General features: G+C 43.9%; 2 protein-coding genes across 14 annotated transcripts in view; one reads left to right on the forward strand and one right to left on the reverse strand.

Annotated features, from left to right (window-relative positions):
• PLS3 (plastin 3) overlaps positions 1-15,594 on the forward strand; it is a 49,631-nt gene extending 34,037 nt beyond the window's left edge. For 7 of the 13 annotated variants that reach the window (XM_085570591.1, XM_085570588.1, XM_021548367.3 and 4 more), the window contains 14 exons: positions 1,830-1,993; positions 4,326-4,455; positions 4,887-5,019; positions 6,303-6,384; positions 7,048-7,213; positions 8,269-8,411; positions 9,764-9,859; positions 10,375-10,570; positions 11,219-11,297; positions 11,453-11,567; positions 11,683-11,816; positions 12,655-12,778; positions 13,360-13,484; positions 14,286-15,594. In XM_085570591.1, the coding sequence (XP_085426717.1) occupies positions 1,830-1,993; positions 4,326-4,455; positions 4,887-5,019; positions 6,303-6,384; positions 7,048-7,213; positions 8,269-8,411; positions 9,764-9,859; positions 10,375-10,570; positions 11,219-11,297; positions 11,453-11,567; positions 11,683-11,816; positions 12,655-12,778; positions 13,360-13,484; positions 14,286-14,418 (1,820 nt within the window). In that variant the 3' untranslated portion in view covers positions 14,419-15,594. Of the gene's footprint in view, positions 1-1,829; positions 1,994-4,325; positions 4,456-4,886; positions 5,020-6,302; positions 6,385-7,047; positions 7,214-8,268; positions 8,412-9,624; positions 9,652-9,763; positions 9,860-10,374; positions 10,571-11,218; positions 11,298-11,452; positions 11,568-11,682; positions 11,817-12,654; positions 12,779-13,359; positions 13,485-14,285 lie in introns of all 13 variants that reach the window. The other 6 variants (XM_085570585.1, XM_085570583.1, XM_021548362.3 and 3 more) reach the window with 1 other exon arrangement.
• A 121-nt stretch (positions 15,595-15,715) lies between these two features.
• On the reverse strand, positions 15,716-20,704 carry LOC110480464 (uncharacterized). The gene has a single exon (XM_085570598.1). The coding sequence runs from the start codon at positions 19,577-19,579 to the stop codon at positions 18,305-18,307; it is 1,275 nt and encodes a 424-aa protein (XP_085426724.1). The 5' UTR covers positions 19,580-20,704; the 3' UTR covers positions 15,716-18,304.
• Between the last annotated feature and the right edge of the window lie 579 nt (positions 20,705-21,283).

Consider the following 21,283-nt stretch of genomic DNA (forward strand, 5'->3'; position numbering starts at 1 on the left):
GTCAATAATAAAAATACTGTAATAGAAGAAGCTGTGATTTATCTAGAGGGGAAATAGTTTACTCATGACATCTCAGGCTGGACTGTTAATAAATCTTGCCTTTTTATGCTTGTATTACTTCAGAACAAAATTCTAAAATTGAGGGCCAGAGAGCACCCTATTGTTATCATTAATCATTGCCCCAAACCACTTTATTTCCTCAGCACCATTGTAAACACTGACTTTTCATGAAGCAGTTGAATGCATTTATTCATCCACTGGAATTGATGCTCTTCCTTAGTGTGAGACTCAGAGACTGGGATGTAGGAGGGAGTACAGGTTCACTCTGGTTACTTTGGATATTTGCCACTGAGTAGTTTCACTTTCTTGCTAACTGATAAAAGCAATATTAAAATCCCATATTCCCATATGGATCTGGAAAATGAGGACAGTTGGAGTGGTGGTGCAAATGTGCATGCTGCTTGCTGGAACACTGCTGTGAAACAAAACCTAAAAATCACAGAATCTTTATTAAAAGTAAATTGATCTCCACAATTTGGTTAAAAAAAATAACCCTGGACCTTAGAGCTATCCTGATTGGTTTCTTTATTCTTGAAAGTATCTTTCTTCAAGCATAAATACTGACCCCGGTGCTGTGGTGAGATGTCCTCTTGAAGAAAACCAAATTTTAGAACTGGAGCAGCACTTCAGGCAATAAATTAACTTCCCTGGGGTGTCTGTAGCACTTGCTTACAGCAAAGGGATTATAGCGACCTGTTACTGAGCCAGTAACAGGACAACATTCCCTGAATCCCTGCCTTTCCAAAGATGGGGCTGGAGGGTCATACTTACGTCTTGAGGTGTGAATCCGGGCTGTACAACTACTTCAAATGCTCTGTCTGCTTGTGGACCCAATTCTGCTGAAATCTGGGTGCCAGCTCTGCTGTGAACAACATTCTGCTCATCCTGGTTAGCCTAAAGAAGGAGGCACCCAACCCCTGCCTGTCCATAGTAGCTGGAAAACCTCACTTGCCTGAAAGAGGTCTGGGGATGCTGGATTTGCCATGTGTGGTCAGGTAGATGTGATATGTCCTCAAAGAGGCTGGGATCTGTTATGTGCAAAGCTCCAGTGTCACACTAGATTCTTGTTTTCTTCCTCAGTCTAGTAGGTGACACTATCTCACTAAACACACGGTGCTGCTGTGGCTTGGTGATAGACTGTGAAAGAAAATGTCCTTGCAGAGCATTCTTGGGCAGCAATAAAATATCTGCAATTTGCTGTCAGTGTTAAATGGAGAGTATCATTGACAGCATGATAAAAATGCAACTGCAGAGCTGACTTGGTGTTTTTAGTTCAGAAAATAAGAGGTGCTGTGTTTCATGACCATCTATTTTTAACATGAGAGGGCTGTGGTATTTAGATGTAAAAAGAGACATTGTGGAGATTGTTTATGAAAATACAGATGTTCTGTTGTGGAACTTTAACACCAGACTTGTCACATGTGCCCAGAGTCATCATGGTTAGTCCTGCTTCAAAGCTGCTGTTGCCCAGAGCTGGAGGGTTCCCATGACTTGTGCTGGGGCACTCTCTGAGGATGTGCTGTGTGAATTTACTGTGTGCCTTTGGTCCCTATGGGTGTCCTTTGAACAGTGTACTCCCTGATACTTTTGGTGTGGCCATCCTGCTGTGTGCCCATACCCTGCGTGGATTCAGCAGGTCCTCAGTGTGTAGCTTGTCTCCATAAAGCTCTTGGATATGGGGGGATCATATTTTGCTCCTCTGTTGGGGGGTCATTCTGTCAGGTACAGGCACATTTCTAAAACCTTCTGCTGCCTCTTCTCTTCCTCAGACCTCAACAGCAACGGGTTCATCTGTGACTACGAGTTGCATGAGCTGTTCAAGGAGGCCAGCCTGCCTCTCCCTGGGTACAAAGTGAGGGAGATCATCCAGAAGCTCATGATCGATGGGGACAAGAATAAAGATGGGAAGATCAGTTTTGAGGAGTTCGTCTATGTAAGTGATATTTCTGAATTGCCTGCAGCCTGGGGGGCCCTTTAAGACAAAGCTAAGGATGACCATAGAAGAGTGGCTGACTTCTCAGCCACTTACCCTAATCCTAATTTTCTTCTGACAAACTGATCATTCTAGCCATGTAAAAATCAGTTCTTTGTACAGGTATCTGTATATGATCAGTCTTTCGTGCTGTTATTGACAGTCTTTAGATTTGGACAGAGGAGAAATACTGAAATATTTTTGAACAAAAACCAACCAACTAAAAAGAATCCATGTGGTTTTCCTAGATGATAGCTTCATTGGAGGCCAAAATACTGTCTCCACATGAGATGACAACTGGAAAAAGAGACAGACTTGCAATGATCCAAGCTTACAGTATTTACTGGAAGCTATTCAGTTTTTCCAGGCACACAGATGAATGGTTGTTTTCCCTGTGTATCAGTATAATTTCCTTTCTCAGTTTAATGGGACTACAAGTATTTGCTAAAGAGTTGGAAGGGCATTTCAAGACACACTTGGATTTGTGTTAGGTGTTGCTCTAAGAAAATTCAAATCTCTTACCTTGAAAGGGAAGAACGGGAATAAGGTGATGGGACAAGTTGGAGGATCTGCCTTTTTTAGTAGAAGTAGGCCAGAATTTAAACATTTATTATTTTTTTACAAAAGTGCAAGATTTATTCAATGTATATTTTTCATCCTTTTGATGCTCTGATGACTGAATACTGAAGGGAGTAATTAAAGTATGTGCAGTACGTTGAGGGAGCTGTTTTCATGTCAATTCATTTTCTTGATATTTCTTAATTTATCTTCACTTTCTGTTCCTTAATTGTTTTCAGACCCTCTGAACTTTTTGAGTTCGGAGTCAACTAGTAAGTTGGAGTTTGCAGTTTGTAAACACTTGCATGCTGGGTGCATGTTTCAGCTGTTGGTTTGAGCTGGTCCATAACTCTTAACTTTGCACTAGGAAGGAGAAAATAAATCTGTTCTGTTGTATTTGAAAGGTACCAATGATTGAGTAAAGACAAAATGTCTTAGGGCAGCTGAGGTGCACATTAGCAGCAATGCTTAGCTGTGTCATTTTTACAAACTCTGCTCTTGCTCTGAGCATTTTTGCTGGAGTTTATGGTACAAACAATAACATTAAATGTCTTTACATTGGGACCAAGTGACTTAGTGGTACCTCAGCATTAGAGCATATATTCTTAAGAAGATAGTAGTCAACTCAGGAAATTTTAAAACAAAATCCTTGTGGTTAAAGCCAACGAAGCAAAAATCCCCCAACTTTTGGGCTCTCAGATCTTCAGTCAGCTTTACCTGATCAACCTCTGCATGTTATCAGGAGATGATTTAACTGCACTGTATCATCATCTTGACTTGCCACCTTCCCTGTGTTTAAGGGATGGGAAGGTAAGGTGTGACAACCAGCAGCCTGGCCCTGTAGTGACACCTCTGCAGCCTGGTGTCCTTTCCTTTTAGGAGAAGCACATTTTTGTCTTGCTTTACAGTGCTGTTTCATTGGGTTTTTTTCCTGGGTATTGTTTAGAGAACACGTACACATTTCATTTGTTTTTTCAGCTTGGTTGAAACAAATTTAGTTTAGTTTTGAAGGAGTTACAGTAGGCTTTCCAACCACTGAATGTGTTTTTTACTAATAGCTGCTCAGTTCTGTAGGGTCTTGGGGCTGCTAACAGTAGCATCCAACCTGTGCAAATGGCATGTGCAGTCTTCTGTGCTAAAGCATCTCTTCTGCCCTCCAACAAGAGGGTGTTTCACCAGTTAGGCGAAGGCTGCTGTTGAGGAAGGGGGAATCTTTACTTAGAGCACTCATTATTACACTTTATTGCAGATTTGACTGCTATATGCTTAAAGAGAATTGTTTCTTGGGTTGTGGACGAAGTCTTTTGTGTGAACTAAAGTCACAGTCACAGTCTGGCTTATGCAGAAACGTTAAAATTGCACCACAGCTTTCTCAAGTTTGGCCCTGCAGGACCTGCTGCATGTGTTACCTGTGCTCAGACTGAAAAGGTTTCATGTTTTTTTTTTTTGTTGTGGTCTCTTGAAATCTACTTGTAAAGGTAAATACATGCAAGGTACTTAATGCCTAATGCTTCTGTTTCAATAGGCTCTTGCAGTGTGTGTTTGAGAAAGGGGGATGACACTCTGCCCACTGTCCATGGCAGATTTAATACCACTACACCCTTGCTGGGCCCTTCACATTTGCTGATTTTACTGTGAAGTTTGCTTTAAAGCTGAGAATAAATAGCTCCTTCTGTGGTCCTTTTTGTTTATGAAGTTGAATTTTTCTTGTCTAACAGAGCACTTTAAATTGTAGATTTTCCAAGAGGTGAAAAGCAGCGATATTGCCAAAACATTCCGAAGAGCCATTAACAGGAAGGAAGGAATCTGTGCCATCGGGGGCACCTCAGAGCTCTCCAGCGAGGGGACCCAGCACTCCTACTCAGGTACCACTCTGCCTCTCACTCTTCTCTTGGGTTTTTGGAGGTCCTGTGCCAAACCCAGCCCATTTCTACCACCATGCCATGTGCTGTGCTCTAGTTTTCTGAGAGCTGAGTGATCTCATGTCAGGATGAAAGCAAGACAGAATTTATATGCTGTAAATTTAACAGTGCATGAGTTAAATATGTTCTCATTTACTTCATTAACTGTGCTTGCTGATGAAGTCCTTGAGTATGATAAAGTTGTTAAGTAAATAACAGGAATATTGTGATAATTTTATGAGAGTCTTCTTTCTTTAGACTTTGTGTGACTAATAAAATGTGTGGTAATGATAATGGGTGGGGCTGTTATTTCCTTGGGCTGTTGTACTCTTCTTCTTTTGGGAAAATCTTTGTTATGAAAAAACTTGTATTAAATTTATGATTGGTTATCTTAGAGGAAGAGAAATATGCCTTTGTAAACTGGATAAACAAAGCCCTGGAAAATGATCCCGACTGTAGGCATGTTATTCCAATGAACCCAAATACAGATGACCTCTTCAAAGCTGTGGGAGATGGGATTGTGCTATGGTAAGTCACAATGGCTCCTGAATTAAAGAAGTTAAAAGTCAGCAAAATAACACTCTGAAAATGTAATTTGGGGGATTTTCATCTTATTCTAGACTGGTTTTGTGACTGGTGTGTGTGCATAACGTTTTGCACATATAAAAAGAGCCTCAGTCCCTCAGGCTTTCATTGCCATTGTGGGATGCCTTGGTGCCAACTGATATTTTCATCCAGTGCTTTTGTCTGGGCTTGAGTCTGAGTTTGCTGAGGGGCAGAAGGTGATTTGTGAGAGCAGGAGCTATCCTGGTGCAAACTCAGCCTGGTGCAGGGTAGCTTGAGGAGGGGCACATGTGATAAATGGCCCATTCTCTTGGCTGTTTAGGCAGACAGTGTTCTCTGTGGGAACGTTAGTGACCTTATTATGCATTAACCCAAAGATGGATTTTCTGGGAGTCTTCTTGTTCTTTTTAATAACTGTACTAAGTAGGTTAGGTGACTTATTCTGTTGCATGCTGAGAACAGAAGGCATCCAGGGCTACTAAATACCAGCAACCTTCTGTGAATGAGATTTTTGTTGGTTTTATGGGTTAGGTTAATTTGGTTTTTTGTAAGTGAATTAATATAGTGGAGGATCAACCTGGAATTTCAGGATCTCTGTATCAATACACAAAGAAAGTTTAAGTGAGTTACCTCTTCCCTTTAATAACTTCTATTTTTTAACTTTAGCTTGTGATGCTTATTTTTAGTTTATTTATTTCCCAAGTTTCAAGAAATTCATGGGTTTAGGCAAAGATTGAACTGAGTAGGAAGTAGTTCATACTATAAAGTTTAAATTTTTTGTGTTGATTAAAAATTCATTGTGCTCACATGCTCCCCACTGAGCTCTCCAAGTGTTTGTTCTTTTTTGGGGCAGGTTTTCTTGCCAGCAGTAGTAAACCTTTACAATAGGAGGAAGTTTGTTGTCTTACTAGAATGTGCAGTGGATGTCAGCAGAGCAATGAGTCTTCACTAGTTCAGGGACTGCACTGTGAATAATTCATGTGCTCTTTTTGCTCCAGCAGCTGAGATCAGTAGTGGCTGGGAACATGTTTAAAGTTTCAGGCTTAGCTATTAGTTACAAATACATTCTTGATAATGTAAATATTAACTTCTGATTTATGCAATCTTGGTTTTTATGGGAGAAAAACTACACAAAAACAAGCAGGCTAGAGGAAATGTGCTGTGGTGAGTATTGTCACAGTGCATTGAGTTTTGTTCAGATTAAATACTAAGTGTTGTTCAAATATCGCTGGTTTTCCTCCTAACAGCAAAATGATCAATCTTTCTGTTCCTGACACAATTGATGAAAGAGCAATTAATAAGAAGAAACTCACACCATTCATAATTCAGGTATAAAGCATTTCTGTATTTTATTTTCTGAAATTGTTATTAATATAGAATTAATGAATGTAGCATGGTGGCTCAAGGCATTATTGTGGAATGCTGGAAAGGAGCAAATTTTATAGCTTCTGTTTAATTATTAAATGCAGTTTTGTACCATGCATAATTGACAGTTCTGTGGGCATGGTTCAAAAATGCTGAATTAATAACAAAATGGGTAAAGTGGCTGAAATGTTGTGCACATGTGATATTGCTGTGGTGATTATGTACAGAACTGTGTTTTTTAAACCATGTGGTTATTGGTGTTGGCTATGAATCATTTCATACTAGGGCAGGTTGTTTTTGTGAGGATGTCTCTGTGTGTGTATGTGTGCAAATTAGCACTTCTCTAGGCTTATTCTTGTTGATGCCACTAGATGCAACTAACTCAGAGGCTGAAACTAAATACCAGAGGCTGAAATTAAACCCTGGTGCCTAGTTCAGTTCTTATTGATTCAGCCTGCTGCCACACAGCTCTTTTAAAACTTCAGCTGGAGAGTGGCTGGGAGTGTTTCCTCTGAGCTGCTGCTGTTGGAGCAAGGACAAGGGGGAAACCTCCACTCTGCTGGTGCTGGATGAAAGGGAAAGCAGCATCTCCCTGCCCTGTGTCTCACTGGGCTCTGCTGTTTGCAGGAGAACCTGAACCTGGCCTTGAATTCTGCATCTGCCATCGGCTGCCATGTTGTCAATATTGGCGCGGAGGACCTGAGGGAAGGGAAGCCCCACCTGGTCCTTGGGCTCCTCTGGCAGATCATTAAGATCGGCTTGTTCGCTGACATCGAGCTCAGCAGAAATGAAGGTAAATGAAATCCTCCTAAAGCATGAAAACAGCATTGCTTGTGCTGTCAGCCCCTGCTCTGCCCCTTCCCTCCCTCCTCTCTGCTGGAAGAGGGATCAGCAGGGCCTGTGCCAAGCTGAGTGTTCTCTGTCTGGAGCTGTGCAGCAGGTTCTTGCAGGTGGGCTCTGCCATCCTGCTGATGTCTCAGCTGTGGAGGGCTGGCTGAACATCAGCCTGTAAGTCAAGGTGCAGCTTGGCAGTGAATGAGCACACTGCTTGGTGATGCCCTAGGCTGCTCCAGCTGCAGGCTGCTAATGGTGTTGGGATGTGCTAAAAGCTGCTTGGATCCTTTTAGGATTATAGACAACGTCAAAGAAAAAAAATAAAAATTGAAAGGTGGGCTTCAGCTCTGTGGTACTTATTTGGTGCTAAAATCCTCCTTGCTACTGTCAGTGGAGCAGTTTGAGCTCTCACTTTGTCCTGGTGGTGAGAGACTGATGCTGCAAACCCTGTGGTCACTTGGTCCTGCATGACAGCCTCTAAAATTTAAACTTTTCAAATCATCTGAAGAGCTCTGATATTCCTGTATGTGCTATCAGAGCATCCAGATGGATGGAGAGGCTTCAGTGTCTTTTATTTAAGCTTCCTCATCATGAAGTGTTGACATTGTTTGGTTTAGATTAAAAATTCATGGCAGAGGAAGCACTGGCCAGCTGAAAGGGTGCTTATCTTGGCTCCTTTGGGTTTTTTAATGGTGCTTATGAAACTGCTTGGAAGCATTTTTCATTGAGATAGAACTGCATTTGCATTTAGCTTCCTGCCATCAGCTTAAAAGACTGCACATAAAGTCCAGAGAATTTTGTTACACAAGAAAAGGGAAAATACTTTTTTTTACACATATATTTCTAGATAATTTATACTCCCCTCTGTGTAACACACAACTCAGGAAAACTCTGCTTATACCCAGAATATTTTGACATAATCAGTAGTTGGTATTGTACCCCCCTGAAATCTTGCTGCAGCTTGGATTGTGACATGCAAGTTTGACTCTTCCCTCACAATAATTTTTCTTGTAGCACTGGCTGCCTTACTTCGTGATGGTGAAAATCTGGAGGACCTTATGAAACTATCCCCAGAAGAGCTGCTCCTAAGATGGGCCAACTTCCACCTGGAAAACGCAGGCTGGCACAAAATCAGTAACTTCAGCTCAGATATCAAGGTACCCAAGCTCTCCTGATTTGCAGTGCCTGGCAAAAGACTGGGAGCTGGACAGGGATGTGTTTGCATGTGTAAATGAGGCCTTTCATCCTCAGGCAGGACCTTTCTTGACCCTAACACACTGACTGGTCTTACCAGGGGGTTTGAGTGTTATATTTGAAGTCCTGCAGTGCTGTTCTATCTTGCCATGAGGGTGAGCCCAGTGTTGAACTGTGTTTCCTCCAGTGCTCCTGCTGTGTTTTAATCAGCTGTGAAACTGGTGTTACTTATATATTTTCAAATGTCCTTAGTCCGTATTTTGATGGAGATAACAGGGGAAGATTCTTCACTGGAGAGTTAGACGTGTACATGCTCTTGGCATTTCATCTGAAATGTTTTGGGCTGGAGAGAGGAAGGGAAACAAGACCTCTTATGCTTCACATTGTGTTTAGTAGGAATGGGAGTGGGGACTCCTAAAGCTGCTTTTCACATGTGAGTGGGGGCACTGGTGAGAAATGGAGGATGGTGACTTTCGGTCAGTGTGGGACATCTGGACACTGGGCTCAGCAGTTTTCTGGAGCTTATTCACACGGCCAGCAGTTTCAAGTAGGAGAAAGAAGATTGAGCTAGGAAAAAAAAATTATATTTGATAATTGTGTGACAGTCATAGATCTGACCTGTTGTGTGCATGGTACTCTTATTTCCAACTTTAAAATTACTTAGATTTGCTGATAGCTGTTGGCTTCTCTGGTGCATCCCTTAGACTGCCATGATATGCTGAGGTCCTCCTTAGTGCTGAGGACTAAAAGGACATGTAGTTGATAAATAATCACTACAGCTCTTGGCTCATCCTGCCTTGTGACCATCCCTGGCCTCTCTCTCTAAACTGTTCTAGCTAATGCACAGGCACAGAGGAAAACATTCAGACATCTTATAATCAGCTTTTTGCTTGGAATTTGTCTTCACTGAGCCATTTTCATCATTGCTGTGGCAGTAGGAATGGCTGCCTTGTTTAGGGGTTAGGGCTGCCTTGGGGCATCTGGGGCCATGAGTGTGAGCAGCATGGGGTCATTGCCTCCTCCAGCCACTGCAGAGGTGGCTGTGACACCAGAGCTTGTAGCAAAGGCAGCTTTCAAACAGTCAAACCACATAATTGTCATCTTAAATATTTCTAACCTTTTCCCTTTGTTTCCTTTCCTGCTGCCTGGATTTCTACCATTGTGCTCTCTTTTAAGCTTACAGATTTTGGCAATTCAGTAAAGGTACATAAGCCAATTATGCATGGTGACTTGTTAAAAATGAGCTTGAAATGAATTGTTATGGTGTATTCACTGCTGTGCAGGAGGGCTGAATTTTCTTTTCCATTCATTTCAGGATTCCAGAGCCTATTTCCACCTCCTCAATCAAATTGCTCCCAAAGGGCAGAAAGAAGGAGAGCCTCAGATTGATATTAACATGTCAGGTTTCAATGTAAGTATTCAGGCTGTTGTGCCCTCATCCTGTAGAATCATGAGCTCCTTGTACCCTGTCATTGCCCCATGACATCTGGGTAACCTGGTATCTTAATTTCTAGAGCGTGTACAGTGTCAGTGGCCATGTGCACACCTCAGGTGTGTGCTCAATGAGTGCTTGCTGCCAGCCTGGTCACTACCCTCCAATTAACAGAGATGATTGAGAAATCCTTTGTGGGCTTGCTCCATTCAGGAGCGTATTGAATTCTTTGGAATCACTAAGTTCCAAAAGCATTAAAATTTGTCAGTATGTGAGCTTGGAAAGCACCATGCTAAGAAAAACAGCAAGACAAGCCAATAGAATGGCACAGCAGCAGGGGTTGGTGTGTGTGCCTCATCCCTTCACTCAGTTAGTGACTGATGCCAAACGTGGACTTGTGACATTGCTCCAGTTCGTGGTCAGGAGCTTCCCATCTGCTTTGTAGTGCAGCCCAGTCTGCTCATGGCAGCTCTTGTCCGTTGCATCCCTGGCAGGAGAAGGATGACCTGCGCAGGGCAGAGTACATGCTGCAGCAGGCGGATCGGCTCGGCTGCCGGCAGTTCGTCACTCCGGCTGACGTGGTCAGTGGCAACCCCAAACTGAACCTGGCCTTCGTTGCCAACCTGTTCAACAAGTACCCAGCACTTACCAAGCCTGAAAACCAGGACATCGACTGGACCCTTTTGGAAGGTGATGGCCGTTATCAGTCACAAAATTAGCAGGAGGGGACTATCTAAAGTAAACAGTTGTGTCATTGGAGGCTGTGCCCTGCAGAGCTATCTCCATTGATGTAACACCTATGATTTGAGGCTTCAGTGCTGCAGTGGTTGTTTACTCATGTGGGGCAGATGAGAAGGGCACTTGGCAACCTGTTCAGCTGCTCTGACCCTGTTGTGGAGCCTGAACCTGTAGGCACTCTGAGCACCCCATCACTCACCATTCCGGGGAATTTGGTTTTGCCATTTCCTGTGATGGGCAAGAAAACCTCAGAAATGCAGTGAGATGTTCATGGGAGCGCTAATTGTTGGCAGAACTGGGACTGGGCTGTGACAGCAGTTAGCTGACACCCATGTGAAAGATCTTTCTGCTCCTTTTTCTTGCAGAAAGTGTGAAAGGCTCTTCTGAAGCCTGAGGAAATCAAAATGACATCCAAGACTAGATAGCAGGGTCACTCTCTTGCTTTGAAAAAAAATTATAGTAGAAGAAAAGACTATTTTTTTTCTGCTTAAAACCTCCTGGTGAGCTCTGCTGCTCAAAGCTCCCTGCCTTGCAAGGTGGAGATCCTTGCTCAGCTTTGAACTTGCAGAATTTGCAATGAACCTGTTTTCCATCATGTAGGAGAGACGCGCGAGGAACGGACCTTCCGCAACTGGATGAACTCCCTGGGTGTGAACCCCCACGTAAATCACCTCTATGGGTAAGCTTTAGACTCTTGGGAGACCCAGCTGGTTTTTTCTTTTTATTGTTGCTGTTGCAAACACCTGTAAAGAATAGTAGCTATTCATGATGTGACAAAGTCAGAGTGCACCCAAATCTCAAAACATCAGACTTAATCCATGTTTTCCACTTTAGTGATCTCCAAGATGCACTGGTAATACTACAGTTATATGAAAAGATCAAAGTTCCTGTTGACTGGAATAAGGTTAACAAGCCTCCGTACCCTAAACTTGGAGCAAATATGAAAAAGGTAAACATGTCAAAAGACTTTAAAGGAAGCTCTGGACACTAAAAATTCCTGTTTGAGGCTTCTACTCAAATGAGTGTGTGAGTAATTTTTCTGCTTAAACTCTTGTCCTGTGTAGCTGGAAAACTGTAATTATGCTGTAGACTTGGGAAAGCATCCAGCTAAATTCTCCCTGGTTGGCATCGGAGGGCAAGATCTGAATGATGGAAACCCAACGCTGACACTGGCCTTGGTCTGGCAGTTGATGAGAAGGTAGGACTCCTCTCAAACATGTGAATCTTGTGAATGGAGTACAGAATTTGGGAAGTTTCTTCCATGAGAGTGTTGCAGTACCTGTAACAGGTCACCCAGAATGATTGTAAAACCTCTGTCCTTGGGGGAGTGTCTGAGATACACCTGGACAAAACTGTGATAGAGCTACACATGAGAGGCTGGAGCAGACACCTCTGGACAGCCTGTTGGTGGACCTGTGACAAGGATCACCTCTCTCACCTGCTCAAGTCTGGTCCACAAGCAGAAGCCCTGAGCAGTAATGTTACGCAACTTTTATGTTTTGATTTTTAATTGGAAATTGAGAGAGAAATGTTCTGGGGCTGGTTTATAGACCTCTTTTGCATTGGAATGGGGAAAGAAAAAACTTAATAACAGATAAAATTGATCTTCCTGTTACCTAGTTCTGAAGAATTGTAAATTATGCGAATATATGTCTGGAAAAAAGGGGAGTGGTAGATCCTAATTTGACATTACAGGTCTGAATGCCAACTCCTGAGGTAATCCACACCTTTTAGGCAATGTGTTACCCCTATGGAGCAAATGCTCAATGATAAAACAATTTAACAAGTGTCCTGAGCCCAGACAATTTTTTGAGCTCCTAGTAAAAGACATGAAATGCTAGAAAGACTAATGCTTTAAGAAAATTACATTTCAGATAAGATACGTGGTTCTTTCTTTTTGCTAGTTTTAAAAAATCCCCAAACCCAGAGCTGAGACTATGTGAAGACTTTCCAAGCTGCCATTGCTCATGTTGCATCTTGGCTGCGTGGCTTGTCCTGGCTCTGTGCCTGATCTTGTTCTCTCTGCTGGTTCTCAGGTACACGCTGAATGTCCTCGAGGACCTGGGTGATGGTCAGAAAGCCAACGATGACATTATAGTCAGCTGGGTAAACCAGACCCTGAAAGAAGCTGGCAAGTCCACCTCCATCCAGAACTTCAAGGTACAGGTTCCCTTCTTGCCTACAAAAGGACATGAGTGCCCAAAAACTTTTTCTTTGTCTGGAGGAGCAGCAGGGGCATCTTATAAAGGAGTTTATACAGGACAGGATTCAGGCTGTGCTGGGAACAACAGAGTGGCTTCAAGCTACAAGAGAGGAGAATGTTTAGGACTGCCCATAGTGGGGAATAGTGACAGAGTTGGGGGTGGTCAGGATCTGAGGCAGAGATGGGAGGTGAGACACTGGCAAGCAAAGGGGCTGGAGCTGGTGTGCATCTGGAGGTGAGCATTGTGCCTTGGGCTGTGCTCAGCAGGGCAGAGCTGCTGTCTGCACAATGATTACTTCTTTGCATTTCCAGAGTGCTTGCTGTAAATTGGAGTAATAGTATTGTATTATCACCAAAGCTGAAGCAGCAGTGTGGTTTTCCTTCTGGTCCACCTGGGAATAGTCACTAACACTGCTGCTTTGAAAAGACTCATTTAAAACTTCTTTGGTTGCATGTTGCAGGGCAGCTGAATTGAGGTGAGGTTTATGCTTTAAGGATTGGACAATCACCTTTACTTCTCTGTGCCTGTATTCTCTAGGACAAGACTATCAGCACAAGCTTGGCAGTTGTGGATTTAATCGATGCCATCCAGCCTGGTTGTATCAACTATGACCTAGTAAAGACTGGTCACCTATCAGAAGATGACAAGCAAAACAATGCTAAGTAAGTTTGCTCTCTCAGAAGCTTTTGCATTGAAAAGGGGCACATTCAATGTACTGGCCTCAAGCTGCAGGTGTTTTGACCAGCTTATTGCTGTGCTTTTCAGTCCCTTTTAGCACAGTACTTTTTACACGGGCAGCACTTAGTGAAATCGAGTTGCTGTCCTTGCCTGTGACACTGGAGGGAGCAGTTGGCTGAACTCTGGCTTGCTGAGAGAAATGCTGTTCTTACCAGTGACACTCTTATTTCTCACCTGTTTGTTCAGGCATTTGAAGTGTTCAGGCATCTGTGTGTGGCTCAGAGTTTTGAAATTAAACCCTTGTATATCTTATGTCTTGTGGAATCATCACAGATTGTCAAGTTTAAAGTATGCATATTAAAACATGCCTTTGAAATGTTTGTTCTGTGACTGTTCTCCAGTGGCAGAATGACAGCAAAATTTCTGGTAGATGATAGTCTCACTTTGTTATTCATAAGGAGCAAACAGAAAAGGAAGTGTTACATGATTAATCCTTCATTATATATGCTATTAGCCCTAACAAATATTAATTAAGATTCCTTAACTGTCAGTAAAGTGGACTTGACATTCAAAGGTCAATTTGCACATTAAAAACACTTTACTGTGGAAAACAGCAAAAAATGAGACAAACTTGTAAAACAAAAGGATGTGGTGTGATTAAACTGTTCCACATCTTGAATCTTAATAAAGAATAGGTGAAATTGTGTTGCATGGGGCAGGATTTGACTTGCCATTTACTGGTAGAAGTCTTGGTGCTGACCACCTTACCTTTCCATGGTGAATAGGTATGCTGTGTCCATGGCAAGAAGAATTGGTGCCAGAGTTTATGCTCTTCCAGAGGATCTTGTGGAGGTGAAGCCAAAGATGGTCATGACCGTGTTCGCCTGCTTGATGGGCAGAGGAATGAAGCGAGTATAAAAGGGATGATCCACGTGAAGAAAAAAAAAACCAAAATGCAACAAAAACCCAACCTGCCACCCTGGGTGCATGAGTAGCAGATCGGCTGTGACCACGCTGAAATGCTGTTGGCCTTGGAATTGCTGAAGTTCAAAGGACTTTGTTTTGCTTTGCAAGACAAATTTATCAAAATTCTCAGGGGGAGGAGTTATAACCAACAGACGTGCTCTTTTCCCAAAGGAAAGTTTAACTTATCAAGAGCTCACAGAAATGCATTCATAGCAGACCTGCATCTTGCAATATTGCTCTGGAGCTGTTTTCACTCCATTATTTCTCAGATACTTGACGTGTGGTTTTATACCCTTGAGGGCTATAAGGTGGTTGGTATAAGTTGTAATGGAAACAAATCTAATTTCTGTCTGCAGTCCACTTTAATTTCTGTCCTACAGTCCAAGCATATTTTAGGTTTGACCACATCCTTAATTTTGCAAGTAAATCTACAGTACAAGTTGGGACCTGCAGGCCAGCTCGCAATGCTAAATGAGAAATGTGTAATTAGGAAGATGTACTTCCTCTGGTATTCTTTGTACATGGTGCTTTTTTGTACATCTAACTATTTTGATTACTTTACAGATAAAGCATGGCAGTTTTTTCTCTTGCTGCTTATAAAAAGTTTTTGGTTTTGTTTGTTTGTTTTTTAAGGTTATACTACATATGTTAATACCACCATCCTTGGACCTCTTGCAGCAACATATGATCATGTTGCTGATGGCATGGTTACACCTGAGAATGGAAGTGAATGCATTTTTGTATGCATCTTGGTTCAGTTCTGTGCACCTAGAAAATAATTTTTACAGAAATTTGCATGAAAACTATAACTTTTTTATTTAAAATGCTGTTAAATACAAAACCATACTACATTGTGGAGCGGTTTTGTGCAGGGAAGAGGCAAATGGTATAAACAGCAGGGTTCAATAAAGTGAACAGCAAATATGCTGGAATATAAAGTTATTTTTAGAGATAAATGGAAGGAAGCATTGTCGCCAAAGAAGGAAGATGCTGTATCCATAGGATTTCATATTCTCTTGCTTTGGCAAGCTGTTTGCTATATTTTGAGATCATATTGCTATTCCAAGCTATTCAAAGTGATGTAATATGGTGGCAAAGCATCAGTTGAAATAAAAACATTTAAATACATGCTTCTCTCCTTATTTGCACTGACCCAGCTGCAGCTGGTGCTGCTGGCCTGCAGTGCCACACTCAATCTCTTCATATTTATTGGCCTGGTGTAAATCTGATGCTAGGTACTGGTCCTTCAGAGCGTGGTGAGGGGTTGGTGCTGCTGGAACACAGCAGGGAAAGGTCCCTTAAAAGCAAAGTTTGTGTGAAGCAGCAGCTTCTGTGTTGTTGTGCCTTGGGGGCTTCAGAGGTTCACATTTGTATGAGGGCTAATTGAGTGAAAGGGAATTAATTTTCCTGTGTGTAGGAGATGAAAAAAGGGCAGGTGAAAAGGAGGAATTTGACAGGGAGCTGAAGAGGGGCTGGGGCACGTGGGAGGAGATGAGCAGGAGCCCTGCCATCTGCAGGGGTGAGGGCATGGGCTGTGGTGGCACTGGCTGGGAGTGCTCACTGCTCTGGGTGTGCGGTGTCAGCAAACCACCCCAGTGATTCCCTGCATGAAGCCTTGTGCAGAGCTGGCTGGAAACTTTCCACTGGTACAATTTTTTTTCACAAGAAAAGTATGTTAACAAAGCTTCCCACAGGAAATTGCATGTTTTTACTCAAGATGGAGCGATATACCATAAGTAGAGCCACAGCCATCCCACTGAAACTATGTTCTGGTGATTTATGGCACTTGCTGGGGGTGTGATGTGATTAAAGTAAAAATTCTTGGACTTTGGAAGTGGCCATGTACATGTGTACTGTCTTGCCTCTTTTGCCTCCTGGTACCAGGTTAAAGGGGGAGAAATGGGTACTTTGTCAATTATAGAATGGGAAAGCATCTCCTTGTGCTGGATGTATTTAAGAAAGGTCTGGAGTCCAAACAAAGCAGATGTCTTACACTGAAGGCCCAGTGCAGGGCAACCAGGACAAACCCAGTGCTTTCCCTCCAGTAAACACCCTTCACATGCAGGTTTTCAAATAGTTTGTTTTGTTAAACACGCGTAAAATTTTCAACAGGAGATGTAAACTTTAGCACATTTCCTTCTTCCTGCAACTCTTCTTGCTCTTTAATATTAAATTATTTGTTAGTATATATACTTTGTTTTGCTTCTTCAGTTACATACTTTTTGTTTCCAAGGTTTTTTTAGTAGTGTAACCTTTGTTCATATTGATTTTTTTTTAAACATTTGGACTTGCTGCTGCCCTTGTTAGGTACATGTTGTTCTTACCCTTCATCTTAAGGTCCTCCTTCAAACGTCTTTGCCAGCCCAGACTGCCTCCTCAGGGTCTGTGTTTTCTGGCCTTCTTGTATTCCTTGCAAGATTCATTTTTTGTGGATTAAAAATGTAGCCGCATATTCTCCCTGAGCATACTGTGTATAACTTGTTAAATATTTCTATGACTTTTTTATCATAGCATAGAGGAAGCAATTTAGTTGTGTTCCTGTTACTGTTTAATGAGGTGGTGGTGTAAAAGTGGAAGGAATATTTTCTCAAAAGTGTTCAGAGAAGGCAAGGTTCTTGTACCTATAAATATTTCACCAGTTTGTATTATTCAATGGGAAAAATTGAATCCTTTAGGGACTTAAGAAATTGCTGAGGTGGACTTTGCTTGCTTTTTTGCTTCTGCCTTTTTCTGTTGCAGCTTGATAGAGAGTAATGCAAAAGCAAGAAACCAGCTGGAGTATTTTTCCACCACTTCTTAAAGTATGTGAAGCTGAGGAAAGTGAAGATGATGAAACAGCACAAAGAATGTAAGCAAAAATTTATTGTATTGACTGTTAAATGCTTTGCACAAACCTAATCACAAATGTAACGAGGATGCAGCATGTGTGGTTTTGCTGTGGAGCCCCACTTTGTCCCTTCCCTGGTGTAACAGCAAAGGTTGGTCCTGCTCTGCAGTCCATGGCAGGTTTCCCATGTAAAATTGTGCTGGTTTGTCTGTTTTCACCTCTAAACAAGGGTTGATTCCTCTCTTACCTCTTATCAGGTTGGGATAATTCCTCTAAGGACAGGGACAAATGTGGTGTGTCTGGCACACATTCCTTTGCTTCCTTCTGTGAGCACCCAGTAAACATTGGATAAGGGCTTTTAATATACCTGCACAAATGGAAAATTCCATTTGGGAGGACAGAGAAGGCTGATCTGTGTCTCCCAGCAGCTGAAGGGAGGCAGACTGGGGATATGGCACCGGAATTATGCTGTGACAGAGCTCTTTGACTGCATGCAGGGAGATAGACACAACTTGTACAGACCTTTCCTGAGACAAATGACCTCCTTGCAGGGGTAAATGCAGAGCCACTTGAGCTGAGGTTCAGTGCTGTGAAGAACAGCTGAGTGATAAAATGTTTTACATGGTGATGGTTTTGCCCACACCTCCAATACTTTCTTGCATTCTAACAGCAGAGATCCCCATGTGCCTGCTGTGGGAAGGTGCCACGTGCTCACAGCACTGCTGATGGGCTGAGCCTTTTCTAAGGGCTCCAGATGTCCTGGAGCACGTGGAATTTATTCCTATTTCAGCAGTGCTCACAATATGCCCAGTGTGGGCTGGGCACAGGAAGGCAGCTCCTACCAGGGAGGTCACACCTGGCTGGGAAATGGGGAGGGCAGAGGGGAGCGTGCTTCCCAGCCCCACATCACCAGCACAAGCCCCAGCCCTGAACTTGCCAACGGCGAGCATTTGCGTTGAATTTTGATGGTAGCATTTCAGCCCATAAATGAAACAACACATTCCTATATAATTAAATCCCTTTATTTCCATATAAAACCCATCCCCTCTGGTTGTGCCACGCGTGGCAGGCGAGTGCCAGCAGGACGAGCTGCCCGGGCAGGCCGCGGGGCCTGGGGGCCGCGCTGGCGGCGGCCGCCCCGCACTGGTCCTCGGCGGCCGGGGGCAGTGGTGTGGGGCAGCGGCCCGGGCGCGGCTCCTCGGGCGCCGTGGCGTTGGCAGGGCCGGGGAAGGCGCAGTCCAGCCCCTGGAGCAGCGCCCGGCGCGGGGAGCGCCAGAGCCAGAGCGCGCTGCAGTCGCACCTCCAGGGGTTGTGGGACAGCAGCACGTACCTGAGCCCGGGCAGCTCGGAGAGCAGGCGCGCGGGCAGGGAGCTGAGGTTGTTTCTGCTCAGGTGGAGGAAGTGCAGCTTGTTCAGGTGTAGAAAAGCAGAGTCTGAGATCGAGGAGATCTGGTTGTTGTTCAGGTACAAGTTCCTCAAGTTGAGCAGCTGTCTGAAGGTGCAGTCGACGGCAGTGATTCTGTTGGCTTCGAGGTGCATGGTCTTGAGCTGGATCAATCCTTCAAAAAGCTGATTAGGCAAATCAGTGATGAAGTTGTGTCCTAAATTTAACGTGCCCAGTCTGAGAAGCTTTGCAAAAGCTCCGTTTTGAATGATCCATATCCGATTCTTCCTGAGATTCAGGTCGTACAGAGTTTCCAGGTCCTTCAGGGAATCTCTGCCGATGGCTTCTATGTGATTACCCTCCAGTGACAGACTTGTGAGGCTGGAGAGGTTCCTAAAGGCTTGTGGAACATACCTCATGTTATTGGAGGCTAAATCAAGCCTTTCTAAAGAAGGCAAGTGTGAAAATAGAAGTGGGTGGATTTCGAAGATATTACAATGGGACAAATCCAGGCTGATGAGGTTTAATAGTCCTCTGAAAGTGTTTGCGTGCAGGTGGGTGAGGCGTGAGTTCCTGCTGAGGTGCAGCTCTTGCAGCCTGCTGAGAGCATCAAAAGTTCCTGGGGTCAGGAAGGTCAGATTGTTCCCATCTAGCCAGAGGTTGTGAAGGAAAGTCAGGTTTCTGAAGGTGTTGGTGTTGAGACTCCGCAAATAATTGTTGGAGAGGTTTAAAGAGATGGTGGATGGTGCTATTTCTCCAGGAAGGGTTTTCAGTCCAGCTCTGTTGCAGAGGATGGTCTCTTCAGGTGTACATTTGCACATGCTTGGGCATGAATTGGAGACATTCAGACTCAGCCCAGCCTTTGTTGCACAAGTAAATATAAATACAACGAGAAAGAGCATGACCAGCCACACATCAGCCACAGCATCTAATACCTGATGGATAGTAGAGAAGGAGGCAAGAAAAAGAGTGTGTACCTTTAGGGCAGGTGAACCGCGGGCAGGGCAGGGTCGGTTGGACTGTGCACAGTGAAAATAAATCAGCTGGTTCCTCCTGCTGCAACCCCGTGGGGATTAAGTGTTTAGGCACGTCAAAGCTGATTAAGTGCTGCCCTGAGAGGCAGGGAGACTTCTCAGCCCAGCATCATGCTCTGAGAATGGTTTTTCTCACCTCCAGCCCTCTGCAAACAGCAAGAGGTAACAGACTTCCCCCGGCAGCTGTCTGGGAGAGGCTCCTGCTCATGGGGTATCACCATTCTCAGTCTGCTTGGCAGTTGGCTCAAAAAAAAAACTCTTCTGGGTGGAATTTTTGTGATTTTCTGCAGCTGGAGTTTCAGCAAAGGCAGTGGAAGGTGGCTCTGCCATCCAAGTGTGAGGTGAGGGCACTCACCCTGACAGAGGCTGCAGACACTGACAGATGCCTCGGGCTCAGGGATTTCCCTTGGTGATGGCTGTGACTCCCCTGCAGTAAAATGGGAGACTGCCAGGAGCTGTGCAAGCCTCGTGTTCTCTGACATGAGAGACGTTTCTCTGACATTTTTCTTTGGGAAAGCACAGAGGAGTGCTGTGTCCTGGCAGTGCTTCTTCTTGGGATAAGCCCTGTGAGAGATGAAAAATGAACCCTGTGGTTGAAACATGGAGCACCCCAAGGGCACACTGTCCTTCCCAGGGCACTGCTTGTCTCCAGCGGGTCTGAAGATGCCACTGAGCAACTGAAGCTAGACTTGGGTCCTTAAAAATCTGTGTCCTTACCCCTGCTCTGTTTTTTATCCTATATCCACAGTGCAAAGGGAAAGTGCATTTGGGGGCCTGATTGATGAACTCAACAGCCAGGGATCAGCGATCTCCAGACTGATCATTCTGCAGGAGGACCAGACCCAGGGCTTGCAGCTGATGTGTCATTAGGGCAGCCAGTGACACGATTGCTGCTCTTGGTTTTGGCACTCTAAATTTTTCTTCTCCACTTCTCTCTGCTGGAGTTCTCATGTTTTCTGATGCACTTAAAGCACCTTTTCACAGGAAGGCTCCCCCTGCCTTTCTGTGAATTTTCATGCTCTTAATTTCTTGGTCTGTCCCAGCTTTTTTCTTTTTCTCATGCTTTACAGGTTGGGTTTTCTTTCTCTTCCCTGTTCTGCTAGCTCTGTCCAGACAGTGGCTAAACCTCCAAATATATAGTATGCCCAACAGTAAGTGTGATCTGGACAAGTTTGCAGCTCTGTTGTTTTCTCAGCAGAAGCAGGTTATATTTCCTGTGCTGTTAAATTGCCATGTCGACTTCAGCTAGTTCTGTTTTCTTCTTCATTTTTTCAAACAACAATCCCCTGAAGAGCAGCTTCTCCCTGGAAGCTTGGCCAGGATGATCATGTTGTGTAATGGAGACCATCTTCCAGCTGTAAACAACATCATTTATTTAGTTAGACAGGCTTTGGTGCAGTGTTACTGGGGGCCAAAATCTGGTTTCCACCAAGAGCAGCAGTGCTGGCACCATGCCCAGGGGCTGGTCCTGGGAGCCCCAGAGGAAGGTGGAAATGTGCACTGCTCATCCCATCCAGCCAATTGTGTCTGGGGTCAGGCCAAAGGTTTTGGGGGGTGAATCTTTGTTTTCTG

This window comes from Lonchura striata, chromosome 4A (assembly GCF_050655825.1).
Source record: "Lonchura striata isolate lonStrDom1 chromosome 4A, ASM5065582v1, whole genome shotgun sequence".
Taxonomy (NCBI): domain Eukaryota; kingdom Metazoa; phylum Chordata; class Aves; order Passeriformes; family Estrildidae; genus Lonchura; species Lonchura striata.

Bases quoted from the DNA above. Each gene is read 5' to 3' on its own strand.
- LOC110480464 (XM_085570598.1), bottom strand. From the start codon at position 19,579: ATGCTCTTTCTCGTTGTATTTATATTTACTTGTGCAACAAAGGCTGGG.